Source organism: Ambystoma mexicanum, chromosome 8 (assembly GCF_040938575.1).
Source record: "Ambystoma mexicanum isolate Mex_15411 chromosome 8, UKY_AmexF1_1, whole genome shotgun sequence".
Taxonomy (NCBI): domain Eukaryota; kingdom Metazoa; phylum Chordata; class Amphibia; order Caudata; family Ambystomatidae; genus Ambystoma; species Ambystoma mexicanum.
In genome coordinates, this window is record NC_090929.1 from 1,711,659,030 (window position 1) to 1,711,678,982 (window position 19,953).

General features: G+C 50.8%; 1 protein-coding gene across 1 annotated transcript in view; it reads left to right on the plus strand.

Moving 5' to 3' along the window:
* Window positions 1-13,457: 13,457 nt before the first annotated feature.
* The window catches only part of GPR26 (G protein-coupled receptor 26), a 397,890-nt gene continuing 391,394 nt past the window's right edge, over window positions 13,458-19,953 (plus strand). The window contains exon 1 of the mRNA XM_069612028.1: window positions 13,458-15,402. Coding sequence (XP_069468129.1) covers window positions 14,735-15,402 — 668 coding nt within the window. The 5' untranslated portion in view covers window positions 13,458-14,734. The remainder of the gene's footprint in view (window positions 15,403-19,953) is intronic.

The following is a 19,953-nucleotide window of genomic DNA, read 5'->3' on the forward strand; positions in this document are numbered from 1 at the left end:
CGGCAACTGCTGACTGTCATCGCGGACGCCTTCGTTGAGTTACCCGAATACAGTGATAAGGACACAAATGCTTCCACCGCAGGCGATAGTAGATGAACTCACGTATACACTTATCTTTGGCATCATAGAGGAATGCCCAGCACTCGTCAGGAGAACCACAGACACACTCACGTACATTAGAGATCCAAGAAACACTGAACATTTGAACCAACTTTGGATCAAGCTCAACTACGTGGTCTCAATCCACGCAGCAGGAAAGTGCAGAGACTGTTCACGTCAAAAGAAAGGCCTGTGATCCAGAACCCAGCCAAGCAGGACAAATATCCCTGTCACCCAAGGACAGCCATCTTGCTCACAATGTCCTGTTACGCCTAGTCACTGACTCTCCAGAAATGGTGGGAAGGCCTGCAGAGGTTGACGTCATCACCTTCCTCAGAGATCCAGCTAATGTCGCACACATGGGAACACTCCTCCATGGAATAATGCTCCAAGTGGAGCTGTCCAACTTTCAAAGAGAGTACCTAAGGAGATTCCAGTAAAACCTTCTGCCGAGGGACAGATCCAGGAGACAGAGACACTGTTCTTCATTTTTCCACCGAGGGACAGATCGAGGGGACAGAGACACATTTCTTCATCTTTCCGCCGGTGAAAGATCGAGAAGAGCAGAGACGAGAACTTCACCGTCTTGTTTTTATTTTTATTTTTATTTTTATTTTTTTTGGTTGATTTTTGAGTGATACCATCTTTTCCATTTCTTCGCATTGAACAGGTTCCAGCATGTCCTCAGGACTGAAGCAGATTTGGGGAGTGCATTGGGAACTTACCTATTTTGAATATGCATAATGAATGTGAGTCACCAAAGGGGTAGTCTAATCTTTTCCCATAGTCTAGTAAGAGAACTGTTTCACATAACCACCCGCAGGAGGGGGACACGTGAAGAAGCACCAGACACTTTATGATACGAAATTTTTGAGAAACAAGAACGGAGTAAGTGAAAAGAATTAAAACACTGACAACTGACTCATGATCGAAATAGGGACCCAGAACAGTAACTTGGTCCTCCCGCAAACAGAGGGGCGACTCTGCTTCCCTGGAAGGAAATGCTGCCAACTTTCATACCGCTCGATCATGTGCATATGCATCGTGATTATCATTGTTTTTCTGTCATTAACAACAATCAGAACTGCATTTTTCATTGGTGCACGAAGCATTCCCATTTTCAGTGCACCCACCGGATAAGGTACGCATGAGTCCCACGAAAGCACCTAGACCCTATATAGTTATTCCAGTCCCAAGAAAATCTGATGGTAAAGTAAACAAACTAAAATTGAATGTAATTAGCAGTGATTCATACACACTTGAGGTAACAAATGAAGAGTAAAGCTGGGGACAGGCTCAGCGCGGAATGAATGAAAATGTAGCACTGACCACTACACGCGCACACACACTGAATGCACACGAACAAGGGCAAGTGTCAATGGCTACAGAACCTCGAACGATGGCAACAGAAAGTACAAGACTGCCTACCGAACAACCAGTTCCAGAAAATAGTGGAAGTGACCAAGAAGAATAAAGTGAAAGACCAACTAAGGAAGATATAACAAAAGCCCTCAAGAAGACAGAGACAGCTACAAGAGAATTCACTGCAAAGACACAAATGCTGATAGACCATTTGTTCCCATTTATAGCTAGAGCGAAGAAACTGCATGAGGAACTGAAAAATAGAACCACAGAGACTGTAATCAAAAGCACACCAGTTCCAACACAAGGAACAAGCACCAGGCCCACGACGCAACCATACGTTGGACAGATGGTACACAGGTGGTGGTTAAAGGAGCTCTACGAGAGAATACAAGAGGCGAGGAAGAGAAACACGAAACCTTCTCCCACCACAGCGAAAGAGATAATGAAGCATGCTCCACTGACAAGCATGCCTGAGAAACCTCTAGCAAGAAAAGGTAGCACAGGCGCATTTAGAGATATAATTATAGCTAACTACAAAAAGACACTAAGAATAAAGAGAAGCCCACAAGAAGACAAAAATTAACTAAACGATTACCTGGATAGCACAGCACACCTAGGAAACAACATTTGGTACCAACACATGAAGGAAGTCGGATGAAGTAACGCTGAAGTAGAATGCTTCGTCTGTGCACTTCTACAGTACAGCTTGGGAAAATCCAAGATCTTTGTGGCTGTAGAAATTGATGTCCCTACAGCACACTGTATGTCACACGTAGCAATGTGCAACACCAGAGGACAATTTATGGAAAGAGATGCCTCATTGATATGGGCAACTGAAACAGAGTACCCCGATGAAGACGGTTACGTCCAGGATATCAAGACAAGAAACAGAGCGCACACTAAGATTCACGTGATCAGGTACGAGAAGCCCGGGGTGAAAGGATCAGGAACAAGATGGGAAATAAACCCGAGACTGAACGTACAAGGAAAGACTGTAGAAGAGGCTCAGATTTGGAAGAACAGAGGCCAAATGCAGGTCTGGGGAACAGTGGTTTCCCCAAATGGATGGTAAGAAGGAGTGGTAATCTGCCGAGCTTGGATGGTCCTTGGAGCCTGCCAATAAGCAATAGAGAACTTGCAGAGGTTATGCAAACCTCTATGGCCGAAATTGGTAAAGCTGCTGACATGGGTCGAAGACAGAGGAGGACCCTTGCAAATAGTACCACTGGAAAGCCCGAAATTGTGCTTCAGAAACAATGGCACAAGGAAGATGGGAGAGAATCAAAACTGCGGACAAATCTTTGAAGCTCCAGGAATGACTTGCGGAACCGCAGTAATTATGGACCATTACTGGGCGTGTGGATCCAAGGCATATATAAGACTACCAAAAAACTGGGGAAGCATATGCACACTAGTGAACGTCCACGTTCCTGCACTAGTGATCCCAAAAAGTGATCTGAGTATGTACAGTTTCCCGAAAGCAGATGCTCATCTAAGGAAGAGGAGATCTGTGGAGCTAGTATCCCGAATGAAGAGAGAGAATTACTTTTCTGCCAAATCAGAAGAAGCATTTTATGCAATCCCATATGAACATAGGCTGTTTAGTCTCACCTCATAAGTATTCACAACAATACTCTTGCCACACATCCTTGGAGCAAATACTAAATGGTTGCAGATAACCAGATGGGAGTTATTGCAGACCATCAACACCACAATAAAAGGATTCAACGCGATCAAAGAGGAACTAAGAGCAATCCGATTGATGACCCTCCAGAACAGATATGTACTTGACATGATCACAGCAATGGATGGAGGTGTTTGCGCAAAAATTGGAGAATCATGTTGCACATTTATATCTTTGCATGATGAAGAAAATGGAACCTTAACAGAAGCCATAAGTATGCTGAAAAACCTAAAGAATCAGATGATCAATGAAACTGATGAAGTGGATGATGACAGCTGGTTTGGAACACTATTCACATGGGTCCCACAATGGATGGCAGATATATTTAAGTTTCTGGGAGCCTTACTAGTAATGATACTGCTAGGATTCTGTGTTATCAAGATAATCATCACACAGTGCCAGAAAACTGGGAAGAAAGCCATTGGGATGAAAATCATGGTCGATGTCGAACCAGGATGGAAGCCCGGAGACCTGACTGATGAAGAAATAAGAAACTTTGTGAAGGCCAGCGAATTTGTGCCAGAAGGAACAAAGTTTGCTAATCCCAGAAAACAAAGAAGTATGAAGGAAAATGGATCTATTGCAGCCCAAATGGACAATGCCAGTTAATGACCTGGAACAAAGACGAACATGTAAAAACAGCAGGAAGTTTGAAAGGAGTGATAAAGATATGGACTCAAAAGACACACAAATTCACACCATCATGTACAAACCCAGAAAACGATGAACAAGATACTAAAGAACCAAGTAAGACGAATCCAAAGGAGGTAGCAGAAGTGGTTGATGAACCAACCAGAGGGGGGAGTGTAGAGGAGGTCCCAGACATGGCCTACACCCCAGCCCCACAGTTTGAGGTACTAGGAACATACCCACCAAAGTATGTGACGTATGAGGAACAATTGAATCAACAGAGAGCTGTACTGGGCCTATGCCCAGTGCCCATCAGAAGAGCAATACCTGTTGAGTGCCTTTAACCAGACAATCTTGGGCAGCTGGATACCCACTGAGACAAACATACCAGCAGCTGACACGAAATGAAGATTACCTACAAACTGTCCCTGAAGAGACCCAGAGAGACTTAATGGAGGGCAAATGGTGACAACATAAGAGCCCGGATGTCTGGTCATGCCAATGTTTGACCAGACCTGATCTGCTTTTAAGTTATCACTAGCTTCTGCCATCATGTGTGACATTCTCCTCCAGAGACCTATCACATAGTCATTCACTCTAACTGGCTTTGGGGAAGGAGCACTCTCCAACCCCTCCTTAATCAGGGCCAAGGGACCTCTGACTGGATGGCCATAAAGAAGTTCAAAGGGACTGTAACCAACTCCCTCCTGAGGGAGGGACTTCTCTATAAGCAAAGAGAAGGCATGGCAGTAGAAGGTCCCACTTTCTTTTAAGGGGTTCCTCTAAAGCACCTATCATGCTCTTATTAGTACGATTAAACCTCTCTACCAGTCCATTTGTCTGTGGATAGTGGGCTGTAGAGAACTTGTAAGTGACACCACAGTTTTTCCATATGGCTTGCATGTAGTGGGAAATAAAATTGGATCCCCTGTAGGATATCACTTCCTTAGGAAACCCTACTCTGGTAAAAATACCAAGTAGTGCCTTAGCCACAGCCTGAGCCGTAACAGTTCTCATAAGTATGGCTTCTGGGTATCTTGTAGCATGGTCTACTACAACCAGGATAAACCGGTTCCCTGAAGATGTGGGAGGGTCAAGGAGACCAACAATGTCGATGCCCACCCTCTCAAAAGGAACTCCCACCACCGGGAGAGGCACCAGGGGTGCCAAATTATTGGCTCCACTCTTGCCAGAGGTTTGGCAAGTGTGAGGGCTCCTACAGAATTTGTCAACTTCTGAACCCATCTTAGGCCAGTAGAAGTACAAGGGGAGCCTTTCCTTGGTCTTTTTGAAACTCAAATGACCAGCCAAAGGTATCTCATGGGCCAACTGTAGGAACTGGCGTATGTTGGCAAGGGGCACTACAATTATTTTACAGCCCCAGGGATAGACTCTGTTGGTTCACTGTAGAAGAGGCCATCTTCCCAGCTTAATCTATGCTTTCCAACTTCTTGCCCAGCAAGTTGGTTAGCAGCCTGTTGTCGAAGACCTTCGAGAGTAGGACACTCTCTTTGTCCTCTGCTGAAGTCTGCCCTGTTGGGTCTACCTTCTGCCAGTAAAGACTGCAGTTCAGGATGGTCAACAGGATCAAGATCTCCAACCAAAACCGTGTCTTCTTCCAGATCGGATTCCTCTGAAACTGGATCAACCACACATGATTGTACCTCACACTGTGCCTCAGCAGGTGGAGGAGTCACAGGTGTGACCTGGGACAATCTTGGGGCTGTCGTGGTCGGTAGCACAGGGGTGCTGTCTGACTTTTTCCTTGAGGTCTTGGGTTTCCCATTTGCCTCTGTCTTTCTAGAAATAGTAGTGAGCAACACCGGTGGAGTGGGAGTGATAGTTTCCTCTATCAACTCCTCTGGAGAGCCTCGTAAGGTCCTCTCCCTTGCAGGCCTGGTGATCTCCTGTCTCCTCTTACTGGGAGGCCTGGAAGTGCTGGACACAACTCCAAGAGTATTCAGGTCATTCCCCAACAGGACTCTCCCAGACACTTCACTCTGCATGCTAACAGGTATTTTGACAGTCATATCATTACACTGGATAAGAGCTGGTAACTGGGGAAGCATTTGCGCAGGGCCTCCAGCTAACTTGGTGAGGTGTTTGGGTGCCTTAGAAACATCCTCCACCTTGAAAAATGATTCATCCACCACAGTTATGCTGGCTCCAGTGTCTCTGATGGCAGGAGTTTCCTGGCCATTCACAATAACATTATCTTTATAATACTCTTTAGTATTATCTGGGATGGAATTATAGACATCTAAATTCTGTTGTTCCCACAAGTCCAGGGACACTAAAGAAACACTAGCTGAGACTCTCATAGGTTCATCAGCCAGTAGGTGAAAGTTTCCACTTGCCATAGGTACTTCTTCCTCTGGGGAGAAGGCTAAGGAGACAGTGTGGACCCTTGAAGGTTTACCCTCACATCTGGGATCCCCTTTCACATGATCAGTTGACCCACAAACATAACATTTCCCAAATGTCGTGATGAATGGGGGTTTGTTCTGACCTCCATCTGGTTTGGGTCCAGATGGTGCACTAGCCTGATTTGGTTTCCCTGATGGTTTACCCTTATGTTGCTGGTTGTGGCCCTCTTTTGGATTGGAGGTATTAGAATTCGCCTTGTTATCTTTCTTTGGCTGGTTTTCCTCATCCTTCTTCTGAGTTGCCCCAGAATCCTTGTGAGTAGGCCTGTTGGCAACCCACAAGTCAGCAGCCTTAGCTAACGTCTTAGTATCTATCTCCTTTGAATCAGCCAAGTGCTGTCTGAGCTCATGAGAGTAGGCATCATAAATTTACTCCAACATAACAGGATTTCTCATGCCTTCATAAGTGTTCACTCTGTAACCCTTAACCCAACCATCTAAGTTTTTCAAACATTCACATACCCAGGTAGCACAAGGGGTACCATCATGCTTTTTGAGGGTCCTAGACCTCTTAAGGTACTGGGAAGGGGTCTTCAGAAATCTAGCAATTGAAGCTAGCTTCACACACTCATAATCCATCCTATCCACCTCCCCCCAACTCCATCACAACATCAGATGCAACAGTGGGTAGCCTAGAGAAGAGCCAGGGAAGCAACTGATTCCCTGTAATGTCTTGAGTCCCATGGTTATATTCAAACATTGCCAACCAATCCAATATATCAAGCTTAACTTCATACATACCCACAATTTCTTTAGGCATACAGGGTCTCTTAGGACTGGAAGACCTAGAAGACTCTGGGAGAGAAGCATTTTCAAGAGATAACCTTTTCATTTCTAGTTCATGATTCAACTCCATTTCTCTGAGCTTAAGTTCTTTGTGCTTTTGTTCAGCTTGAGCATTTAAACGTTAGAATTCCAATTCAAGCCTCATCTTTTCTAGAGCAATGAATTCAGGACAGAGTGTAGGACCTTATTGGGTCCCAGTGGACAAAGGTTGAGGTTGCTGAGCAGGTAAGGGAGCAGGGAGGCCCACACTGTGAGACACAGCTGCCTTCTCTAACTCATCAATAATAGACACGTTATCATCCTCATTGTTTTCCACATTTGCTGAGGGGTCAGGTATTTCAGACCCACTCCCCAGACTTTGGTTCTTTAACAACTTTGTTTCAGTCAATTCAGACTGCTTGCCTTTGGCAGCAAGATTCCTTTCTCTAAACAGATTTTTTAGATAATCAGCAGTGTAACTAAGGAGGGTCTCCTGACTGTAGCTTTCCATATCAGACATGATCAATATTGCTTTTTAGTGATGTTAGCCTTGTGGTTAGTTGATCCAAGGTAAGAGTACCACTCTAAGTGTAATCACTATACTTGATCCTCACTGCTGTACACCAGGTTTAGGCAGAATTATATGCAGTACCCTTTGGGAACACCACACACAATTAAGACTACAAGTGACAGTACAAATTCACCTTTGGTACAAGCCTGTACTACACAGTAAAAGTGGCAGCGATTGCTGAGCAGCCAGAATTATCTGAAGAGTAAGTGAGCAGTATCAGAGGTTACACAAAGGACAGCAATTATTATGATTCAAACAAACACTGACATAAGGATTCTGAGTAAAAGAGCATACATTTATTTAGACATAAATTGTATAACTTCTCACTAAAGTAAAGCAGTTGAAAAATCACATTCTTAATACACCACCCCACTCCCAATAGATTCTGGACAAAGCTCAAAAATGAAGTGTGAGCAAAATGGCACTCCAACAACTTAAAAGGGAGGGAAAGACAAAGTTAGATACACATTGAGCAGCACCACCAGGTAAGTTAGCAGGACAATCTAGAAAGAGGAACTACAGTGATGGAATCAAATAAAACAGGCTTAAGGTCAAAGTCAATAGGACAAAAAGTCCTTTGCTCAAGACAACACAGTTCGGGGTAGTTCGCGGTTAAGTCTTTGCCAAGAGTTCTAGTTGAATTTTGGTCGGCAGAAAAGTTAGTTTAAAGAGTAGAGAAGGACAAGCCCTCGGATTGGCGAAAGGTTTCATACACCTTTCACCACGGCTGGAAGAAACGAACAACCGGATTTGCACAGTACCTTTAAATGGAGAAGAAGCTGCAGCTGAGGTGAACGTTAATGGTAGTTCCTGCAGACTCACGGTTCCTGAAGCGATTGTCGGACTGACATGAAGTAGGAAGACTGGAGGGTCCTGCACTGCCCAGGGAAGAAATCAGCAGCAGAGCAAAGCAACAAATAAAAGGTGCACTCCTTAAAACCCAAGCAGGGTCCGACCTTCCTAGCTATCCGGTTCACTGTAGCTCTGTACAGCAAATTCGACCAGAGGAGGGAGTCCTGGCTTGCAGTTTGGGCGAACTGGTTGGTCCCACCAGCTCTGGGGAAGAAGATTCCTGGTAGATATTCTCTATCATTGGAGTCTGAAGATTCGGACCTGCAGCAGGGCTTCACCGGGTGGTTCAGTCATTGTAGGGGTCCTCTTCTGTCAGCGCCTCATTGGTTCTTTCGTTCCAGTGGCGACTCTGCCTTTCCAGACCCAGAGACCTGCTTTTTATGCAGTTTTCCCCCATTCACACAGCCTGGCTGTCAATCACACAGCAGGGTGGCTGTCCTGGCGGGACAGTCACCCAGCCAATCAAACAGGAGTGCGACTTGGGTTACCAAGGGAACCCATGGCAGGGGTCCTAGAACCCCTCCATCACATCCTGTCTACCCAGACTTTCAGGTGCCTAAGGAGGCGTTCTGCGGAGAAGCCCGCGAAAAGACGAAGAACAAATGAACCAAACCTGGTTTGGCATGCAGAGTAAAACACGAGAAAGACATTTTCAAAAAGAATAAACCCAGCCGGAACCATATAAAAACGTATATGGTCTAGCGGGTTTAATTTCGAGGCTACCAAGATAGCCTAAAACAATACCAAGGTTATTTAAGGTAACCGCGGTAGGAAAAACAGGGTAGTTACCACCGCCACCAGCCAAATCTTGATGAAAAGGGTGCAAAACAATGCTCCAAGAGACACAGAGAAAAAGGGATAAGTATTAACCCTTTCCATTACTCTATGTAAGATAGTTTGTACTGGGTATATGGATTTTAAAGAGACTAATAAAGTCAATGGCAACTTTACATGTTCTGGGAGACAGTAGTCAGGCCCAGAAAATGGAGTCAGAGTTGGGAAGTGTAAAAGACAACCCTGTGTCACTGGACTGAAGGTGCTGTGTAACACACAGTAAAACGATGATGCCTGTGGAGTAGGTAAGGCTCCACAGTCTATGAACACAAGAAAATGTTAAACACACACAGCAACACACATGTAAGAGTGGGGAAAAAGGCTCACACTCTTACCAGGTGAAAGAAGTAAATCCCAGAAATCCAGCAAAGCTGCTGAGGGACTCATTAGGTAAGGGAAATGTAGCCATTCTGGAGAACTCTCCCTAACAACTTGCATATAGGGTTACTTTGCGCAGACAATTCCATGAATACGTGCAGCGCGCAGAATAAATTCGATGCTCAGTGTCGTTCTCGACGCGCAACCTTTGTGGGATCAATGTGCACTTTTCTATGAATCGGGCCCTCAGTCTTCAACTTTCCTACGGGCTTAGTAGAGACGCGCCACAGCTGCCTTTGGTGTGCGCAACTGTTGTGGCTTGAGTGGTTGCAGGACTGCTATACTGTTGTAAATGTACTTTAAAGATAGGTGACATTGTTTTACAAACAGGTAAACATTACTAAGGTCATGTCTTGTGGCTTATCCGCAGTTTTGATGCGATAGATTGTGTGATTTTTTTTCTGCTAATAACTGTAAATATATACATTTATAGTCACCTCCTAATACCTTGGCTAGGTAATGAGGGAGCACCCATGCCTATTCTGTAATCTGTGCCAGCTCAGTCTGCCTTTTGCGGGGTACTGCCTTGGGCTCAGCTTCCCTACCAAACAGTGAGCTTTGGAACCCCCTTGACTGACAGTAGCTTAAGTGTGACGAGTATCAGGGGGCATCCTTGACCCATCTCACAATCGCCTAGACCAATCCCCAGCCCCTGCCTCGCAATGATGGTCAATGCCCTACCCTGGGTAGGCCACAGGGCGTGCCAGTATTACTTGCTCCCTTGGACATGGCAGGACCTGGGATGTGCTCAATTCTTACATGTCCCTAGACTTGCTCGGACCTCTGGGTGTGCTCCATTATTAGGTGACCCTTGACACGAGGGGGCTGTGACTCTGCCCCGTGTTTCGGTATTATGAAGTCCGGTAGCATCCTCGGGGCTCCCTCCCCCACCCCCCAACCCGGAGAGGAGGCCAGCAGAGATGCGTAGGGAATCTCCCTGGGGTGGCACTCTGCTCGCTCCCAGGTATATGCGGGGGGGGGCGGGGGTGATATAGGGTGGCGGCCGTCGCTTTCGGCTCTGCCCCACTTTCCCGGAGATGCTGGGCTCGCAGCCCCTCCCCCTCCATCCTTCCTCCCTAAGTGCACAGATCGCTGCATCCACCGTGGGATCCGAGGAGCGGGAGCCGGCAACCCACCCACTCCACCCACCTCTGGAGCGCCGAGGAGGGGCCGAGGACAGGGGCTGCTGCGCGGTACATCCGAGGAGCCTCAGAGCTGTGCAGACCGCGCTCCAGCCTGGGGAGAGCTACACCCTGGGGTCACTAGAGGCGTGGAGCAGGGCTGCTGTGCAAGGGCTACCTGCCCTGGACCACTGTGGCGAGGAGACACCTGCGTAGGGCTCCGGGGCTGAGGACGCTGGACTCCGGGAAAGAGGTACCCGCTGTGGAGCTCCTGGGCTGAGGACCCTGGACTCCGGGAAAGAGGTACCCGCTGTGCAGCACCTGGTCTGTGGACCCTGGACTCCGGGAAAGAGGTACCTGCTGTGCAGCACCTTGGCTGAGGACACAGGACTCCGGGAAAGAGGTACCCGCTGTGCAGCACCTGGTCTGTGGACCCTGGACTCCGGGAAAGAGGTACCCGCTGTGCAGCACCTTGGTTGAGGACACAGGACTCCGGGAAAGAGGTACCCGCTGTGCAGCACCTGGTCTGTGGACCCTGGACTCCGGGAAAGAGGTACCTGATGTGCAGCACCTTCGCTGGGGACACAGGACTCCGGGAAAGAGGTACCCGCTGTGCAGCACCTGGTCTGTGGACCCTGGACTCCGGGAAAGAGGTACCTGCTGTGCAGCACCTTGGCTGAGGACACAGGACTCCGGGAAAGAGGTACCCGCTGTGCAGCACCTGGTCTGTGGACCCTGGACTCCGGGAAAGAGGTACCCGCTGTGCAGCACCTGGTCTGTGGACACTGGACTCCGGGAAAGAGGTACCCGCTGTGGGACTCCTGGGCTGGGGACACTGGACTCCGGGAAAGAGGTACCCGCTGTGGGACTCCTGGGCTGGGGACACTGGACTCCGGGAAAGAGGTACCCGCTGTGCAGCACCTTGGCTGGGGACACGGGACTCCGGGAAAGAGGTATCTGCTGTGGGACTCCTGGGCTGAGGACACTGAACTCCGGGAAAGAGGTACCCGCTGTGCAGCACCTGGGCTGCGGATACTGGACTCCGGGAAAGAGGTACTTGCTGTGGAGCTCCTGGGCTGAGGACACAGGACTCCAGGGAAGGGGAACCTGCTGTGGGGCTCCTGGGCTCCGAGGAAGAGTCACCTGCGTGGAGCACCTGAACTCTGGGGAAGAGGTACCTGCTGTAGAGCTCCTGGGCTGAGGACACTGAACTCCGGGAAAGAGGTACCCGCTGTGGAACTCCTGGGCTGAGGACACTGAACTCTGGGAAAGAGGTACCTGCGTGGAGCTCCTGGGCTGAGGACACTGGACTCCTGGGGAAGAGGTACCTGCGTGGAGCTCCTGGGCTGAGGACACTGAACTCCTGGGGAAGAGGTACCTGCGTGGAGCTCCTGGGCAGAGGACGCTGGACTCCTGGGGAAGAGGTACCTGCATAGAGCTCTTGGGCTGAGGACACTGGACTCCTGGGGAAGAGGTACCTGCGTGGAGCTCCTGGGCTGAGGACACTGAACTCTGGGAAAGAGGTACCCGCTGTGCAGCACCTTGGCTGGGGACACTGGACTCCGGGAAAGAGGTACCTGCTGTGGGACTACTGGACTGAGGACACTGAACTCCAGGAAAGAGGTACCCGCTGTGCAGCACCTGGGCTGCGGACACTGGACTCCGGGAAAGAGGAACTTGTTGTGGAGCTCCTGGGCTGAGGACACAGGACTCCAGGGAAGGGGAACCTGCTGTGGGGCTCCTGGGCTCCGAGGAAGAGTCACCTGCGTGGAGCTCCTGCACTCTGGGGAAGAGGTACCTGCTGTGGAGCTCCTGAGCTCCTGGGCTGAGGACACTGAACTCCAGGAAAGAGGTACCCGCTGTGGAGCTCCTGGGCTGAGGACACTGAACTCCGGGAAAGAGGTACCTGCGTGGAGCTCCTGGGCTGAGGACACTGAACTCCGGGAAAGAGGTACCCGCTGTGCAGCACCTGGGCTGGGGACCCTGGACTCCAGGGAAGAGGTACCTGCTGTGGAGCTCCTGGGCTGAGGACACTGGACTCCTGGGGAAGAGGTACCTGCGTGGAGCTCCTGAGCTGAGGACGCAGGACTCCTGGGGAAGAGATACCTGCATGGAGCTCCTGGGCTGAGGACACTGGACTCCTGGGGAAGGGGTACCTGCCTGGAGCTCCTGGGCTTAGGACACTGAACTCCAGGAAAGAGCTACCCGCTGTGCAGCACCTGGGCTGGGGACACTGGACTCCAGGGAAGAGGTACCTGCTGTGGAGCTCCTGGGCTGAGGACACTGGACTCCTGGGGAAGAGGTACCTGCGTGGAGCTCTGGGCTAAGGACACTGAACTCTGGGAAAGAGGTACCCGCTGTGCAGCACCTGGGCTGAGGACACTGGACTCCAGGGAAGAGGCACCTGCTGTGGAGCCACTGGGCTGAGGACGCTGGACTCCTGGGGAAGAGGTACCGGCGTGGAGCTCCTGGGCTGGGGACACTGGACTCCTGGGGAAGAGGTACCTGCGTGGAGCTCCTGGGCTGGGGACAGAGCACTTCTGGCAAGAGGATTTTAACGAGGAGGTCCTGGGCTGAGGGCACACCCCTCCTGAGAAGAGCACCTGCTCTAAGCGACTGGACAACCAACTCCTGTTTACAGGGACTTGGACAGCAGACTCTGGTGCAGAGGAACTTGCGATGGAGCCCCTGGGACCCCCTATATGGTGTTTCCTGTGGAGTCCCTTGTTTTAGAACCAGTGGAGAGGTGACTGCTGAGGGGCCCCTGGGTTGAGAACCAGCAGAGAGGCGCCTGTGGAGGGCCCCAGACTTGAGAACCAGTGGAGAGGTGCCTGCTGAGGGGCCCCTGGGTTGAGAACCAGCAGAGAGGTGCCTGTGGAGGGCCCCAGACTTGAGAACCAGTGGATAGGTGCCTGCTGAGGGGCCCCTAGCTTTGGAACCAGTGGAGAGTTGCCTGCTGAGGGGGCTTGGGTTGAGAACCAGTGGAAAGGTTCCTGTTGAGGGGCCCCAGGCTTCAGAACCAGTGGATAGGTGTCTGCTGAGGGGCCCCTAGCTTTGGAACCAGTGGAGAGGTGCCTGCTCATGGGCCCCTGGGTTGAGAAGCAGTGGAGAGGTGCCTGCTGAGGGGCTCCTGGGTTGAGAACCAGTGGAGAGGGAGGTGCCTGCTGCGGGCCACCTTGCTTTGGAACCAGTGGAGAAGTGCCTACTCCCCTGGATTTGGAACCAGTGGAGAGATGCATGCTGAGGGGCCCCTGGGTTGAGAAGCAGTGGATAGGTGCCCGCAGAGGGGCCCTGGATTTGGAATCAGTGGAGAGGTGTCTGCTGTGGAGCTGCTGGTCTCCAGGGACTGACTCTTCTGCCTTCTACACGTGCTCGGCTTGAGGGCTCTCACTGCTGCCTGAAACTCCTGGAGACCCCCCTGCAGGGAGTGGGGCCTCTCTAATGCCTAGTGATTGCCTGCTAATGGTGCTCCCTGAGCTGAGGGTCTCTCTCCTGTGCCTTCTGCGGGGTCTCTGCTCTCTGAGTCCTCTCAGCTGCTAGTTCCAGCTACTGATGTGCACCGAGTTCAGGGCTCCAATCTCCAGCCATCTTCACTGTTTCTGCTCCTGGAGCCGAGGGTCTCTCTCCTGCGCCTTCTGCGGGGTCTCTGCTCTCTGAGTCCTCTCAGCTGCTATCTCCAGCTCCTGATGCGCACCGAGTTCAGGCCTCCAATCAGGGCTCCTCTCTCCTGCCATCTTCACTGTTTCTGCTCCTGGAGCTGAGGGCTTGCAGTTTCCGCCCGGGCTAGTGTTTGCCACAGAAGCCTCCTAGCTGATGGGGTGGCCCCTGGGCCTTTCTCCCCTACTCTTGACAGCCTGCCCTCTAGAGCTGCGATGGAGTGCGCCCTGGCTGCTGTCCCATGCACCCTAGGGGGGCTGCAGCTCTGTCTCCCAGGCTGGAGGGGTGATGGGCTGAGACCCCCCTGCCCTGCAGACCCCGGCGTGAAGGAGATGCTGTGACGGCCCCCACCATGGACCTGTGGGGCGCTCTCACCTCCTTCCTGGTTGTGGTGATGATCATCGTGGCGCTGCTGTCCAACCTCCTGGTGCTGATCTGCTTCTTAGCCAGCGCGGATATCCGCAGACAGGTCCCCGGACTCTTCATCCTGAACCTCACCTTCTGCAACCTGCTCATGACGGCCCTCAACATGCCTCTGACTCTGGCCGGCATCATCTACGGGCAGTCCCCCGGTGGGGAAGGCCTCTGCCTGCTGGTGGGCTTCCTGGAGACCTTCCTGACCACCAACTCCATGCTGAGCATGGCGGCACTCAGCATTGACCGCTGGATCGCCGTGGTCTTCCCGCTGAGTTACCAGTCCAAGATGCGCTACAGGGACGCAGCAACTATCCTGGCCTACACCTGGGTGCACTCCGTCACATTCCCCGTCGTGGCTCTCTGTCTCTCGTGGGTCGGGTTCCACCAACTCTACGCCTCCTGCACCCTTCACAGCTGGAGAGAAGGGGAGCGGGTGCCCTTTGTGGTCTTCACCGTCATCTTCCATGTATTGAGTTTCTTGCTCTCCTTCCTGGTTCTCTGCTTCACCTACCTGAAGGTGCTCAAGGTGGCGCGGTTCCACTGCAAGCGCATCGACGTCATCACCATGCAGACCCTGGTGCTCCTCGTGGACATCCACCCCAGGTAAGGTGACCCTGGCTGACCCTATCCCCTCTCCCCCCAGGTAGAGGGCCAACACAGCTCCATTGGGTGCCAGGTGCAATGAATATCCGACATACCCACCAATCTACTCCAAGAGAGATTGGTGAGGATGGTCCAACACAACCCAGGACCCTAGGAACCCTGGGCGGGCAACGCAGAATGCCAACCACAGTCCAACACCACATTTCCACCAGGACAGTATGTGGGGAATGGTTGAAGTAGCTCATGACCGTACTTACCCTGTGGTGGTTGATGCAGAAGGCCAATCACAAGTGAACATCGTGTCTACCCCAGCCCAGATTGTGTGTGATGGGATGTTTGTGGCGCCCAACCTTATCTTCACCAAGGCAGGTTGTGCAGAAAGCCAAAAACAACCCAGATGCCTATCGTTGCTGATGCTTGGCACCATGAAATAGCCCACACAATTCTTGATCGTATCTACCCTGGGCTGGCAGGAGGATACCAATCCTAGAGTGGGCATTGCAGAATGCACAGCAAAGTACCATACGGGCATTCTACAGGGTCTGCTCTATGATATAGGGTCCCAGTTGCCCAGGGTAGATATGATCAAGGTTTGTCCCAGGTACTTTATCTTGACAACCGAGTTGCAGGGCCAGCACAACTCAGACCCCTATTAAGGCTAGGGTGGCAGGGGGAACTCCAGACACAAGGCAACAGCACAACTAAACCAGGATAGCTTGTGTGGAAGTTGGAACGCCACACAGGAGCATGTCTACCCTACGATGGGGTGCTTACAAGGTCCATCAGTCGCCATGGACCATGTCAACCCTGGGGTAGGTGGTTAACAGTGCCAAAGACGGGTCCTATATGCACACTATGTTAAGAACGTTCAAAATAACCCCGCACTCTATTTGCCTTCATGTTGGCTTTACAGAATATCCCAAAAAAGAGAGGACCCTCTCGCCCAGGCAGCTAGTGGTGTAGAAAGTTCAGGACGGGACCTGACCTATCCTGAGGCAGGAGACAGAAAAGGGGCAGAATTGCCTGCAGGTCCCAGTGCAGCAATTGGTCAAAATAAAAAGAATGAAGACACTGCCAACATTACACAAATATCCCTTGCATTGTCTAACTTAATGCTCTTGCTCCATTCATCACCTTACAAGGAGATCTGGTAACTGCGTTGGGGGGCATTAGGGGGGTATGCATTTAGAAATTAGTGTTTGTTCGTGGGGGTACGCCAATGCCAGGAGGGCATACGATTTTGTGCGGTTCCACCATCTGTCATTAGCGTGTCCAAGACTGCTTTTAATTCTGAATTATATTCCCCTATGTCCTCTCTGTGACCTAGTGGGGGGGTGCGGGGGTGAGGTGTACTTTCTAGATTTCTCAATCAATTGAAATGTAACTAGTCTACTGTATTGGCTCCAGAAGTTTACATATATGTGCCCGCCTGCCTCATGTAGTTGCCCCTTCAGTATTAGCCCCACAAAGTGACTGAAAGATAAACTCTCCCTTGCAGCGGTATCAAGAAAACACTCTACCTGTAAATACCCGACGTGAAGAAGAAAGAAACTTGTGTGCCCCAAGACGCGCCCCTTTCCCCTATAATTGTTAATTTATAACGCGCTTAATACCAACAAGTGGTTTCTAAGCACAGGATCAGGATTCGAACCTCTGTTGCGCTGCATTGTCTTGCTTCCAATTGAAAAGTGTTGCCCCTGTGCTATCCTACCTCCCCTTAGGAGCCTGGAGCCTGCCTCATGCTAAACGCTTCAGAAACGGAAGTCATTTTCTTCCCAACCTCCAATGGCATCCTACTCTCCCCTCTGCCCCCTTCACTCCCCTCTCCTATCTCCTTCCGTCACCTTCTTGCTCCGTCACCCAGGCTCGCAATCTCAGGGTCCTCTCTAATAGTGACACACGACTGAAACACCTTATCACTGCCACCACCTGCGCTGCTCGTAGTAACCTCCTCAACATTCTGAAAATGTCTCCTTTTCCTATGAACCACTCTACAAAAACTCTAATCTCCACTCTCGTGCTCAGTATCTTGGCTAGTGCTCAAGCCTACTTCCGCGTTCCTCTCCACTCCTCCTCCCTCCTCCCTCGCGACACAATTCTCCACTTTGCTGTGACACTCCCTAGAACCCACCCAGATCCTCCAGTGGAGCCCCCTTCACTGACCTACTGTTTCCAGGAATGCACTTTTGCCACTTTTTTTGCACTCACGTTGTTTTCAGCACAATGTATATGCCGAGGGTAGGATATATATGGGGGTAGGGGCGGGGATAGTAATGTGAGGTACGAGGGGTCTACCCCCACATTTTGCTGCCAAAAAAGTACATTTGGTAAAAATACATTTGGCGGTAAATGTGTGGCAATGGCTCATAAAGCCAGTCCTCCCCCACTTCTGTTTAACGACAACACGCTGGTTGGGTCTCCAGGAACAACCCCTCTCTTTTCAAGTTTCTTCTCCGAGTGTACAAAGCTATCAATCGCTTTGATCCGTTGGCTGTCTGATTGTATCTCAGTGTACCCACTACCTAGTTCCCTTCCAACATCCTCTGCACTCAACCTCACCGTCCCGTAGCCTGCCTGTGTCTCTCCCGTAGCCTGCCTGTGTCTCTTCTCGCTTCTGCTCTTTCTCCCTACTTGCCTGCTCCATTGAAAACCCACTGCCTGTAAGAGTCAAAGCAAGGCCAACTGTAGATCTCTTCAAAGCTCGCCTTAAACTTCACTTACTTGCTAAAGAGGGAGCGCTCCCGGCCCTCTCCTCCATCCTCCCTACCGGACCCCAGCAATTCCTCCAGACGCATCTCATCATGGTATTGTGAATATTTGAATAGTACTCTTCTTTAGTTTGAAGCACTTGCCCCTTAGCTTAATGTTCCCTTTTTAAATCTCCTGTGCTCTTATATATTTGTTTCTGTTTGTTTTGTCCCAGTTTTTTACACCCTCATAAACTGTCTCAGTGCTTGTTCTCATCTTTTTGCGATTGTACAGGGACCCTTCGAGGGAACGCTTCTGCCACCTGTAAATGTGTTATTGTGGGTCATGTGTGACCGAAATGGACACTCCTGCTCTTCAGATAAATACAGATGCTGCCAAGAGTCGCCTCACGCTGTTCTAATCTTGACTCAGGACTTGACTTCTGAGGTTCCTCACTCCCCTTTCCTTTCTCTCCCACTCCTCCGCAGGTTCTCATGACCCTCCAGTGTCTGAGGCTTGGCAGACATCTTGAATCCTCACTCCCTACCCCTGCATCCTATGTGGACCGCTTCAGAGCGGCCCCTCTCTGCTCCAAGGCACACGTTAGGCCTGCACTGCACCCACTGCCTCCCCGGGTGCTGCGTGCTGATGGGTGACTCCCAGTGACCTCTCCTCTCCTCTTACTCGTCTTCCCCTCCCCCACCTCAGGATTGGGGCGCTCTACCCCTCTTTCTCATACACCTTGTGCACCAATCACCCACACAACACCCTTATGACCTTACCAGTGATGTGGCACCAGCCCCCCCCCCCCATCCTGATCCCGTGCCTTGGCCGAGCCCCCGCTTCATGGATTTGGCTTCACTACTCTCCTGTGCATCGCCACCATCCAAAGCCCCTCTCCCCCGCCCCCCGCACTAACCCAGCCTGATCTCCCCTGAGGAGCCTCTGCTTCTACATGTCCTGAATGAGATACGCAGGATTTGATTGGAGAGAGAGAGAGAGAGAGAGAGAGAGTGCGTGTGTGCGTGTGGGCGTGCGTGCGTACTGATTTCTGCACTTCTTGCACAGTGCACTGATGTCCTTTGGGCAGTAGGCGAAGTGCATACAAAGAAGTAGTGGAACTACGTTCCCTGCTGGCCTAGCTGTCCCCTCTCCCCACAAACCCCGTCAGCAGGCCCCCTCCCACACGCAATCCAAACACCCCGAACACAGCTGCTGTTTTGGGAATGTCCAGTGCACGGCTCCCAGCCGCTCACGCGCACTTTGGCCTCTGCTTTTGGAGGCGGGTTGGCACTATTATGCCTCCTTGTGTCCTGTGTGGTGTGTCACCGCCTGGGCACGCCATATGCACATGCTGTGTGCCACGTGCTGTGGCCTGCAGTCAGTGCTATCCAAGCCTTGTGTCATGGAATAGTCGTGTTGAGCTTGTGACCCTGCCCAAAGTTCTTTAGTACCTTTTCATTCCAGGGCGGGAGTGGCACAGGTGCACCCCTCAACTTGTGGGTGGTTTGGGATGGGACCATCCCACTCATGTTCTCATACGCCCTGCTGCCGAGATCACCGCCACTCCCTGTTATTCTTTTTTTCTTCATCCTTTCCGTTGCTCCTCTCTTTTCCAATCCTGTCCAATGCGCCCCCTCCACCACCCTTCCTTGCAAGCGCTTTGAAACACATTGTGTATAGGCGCTATATAAATAAACTATCATATCTTATCATATCAGTCCTCGATTTCGCACACACCTCACTGCCGCCACCCTCTACTAGTCTCCACGAGTCCCAATCGTTCTGTTTCCCTCTTTCCCCATCCTTTCTGCTGCTCCTCTCCTCACCACACTTTCCTTTCCCTCCTCTCTTTCTCCATCC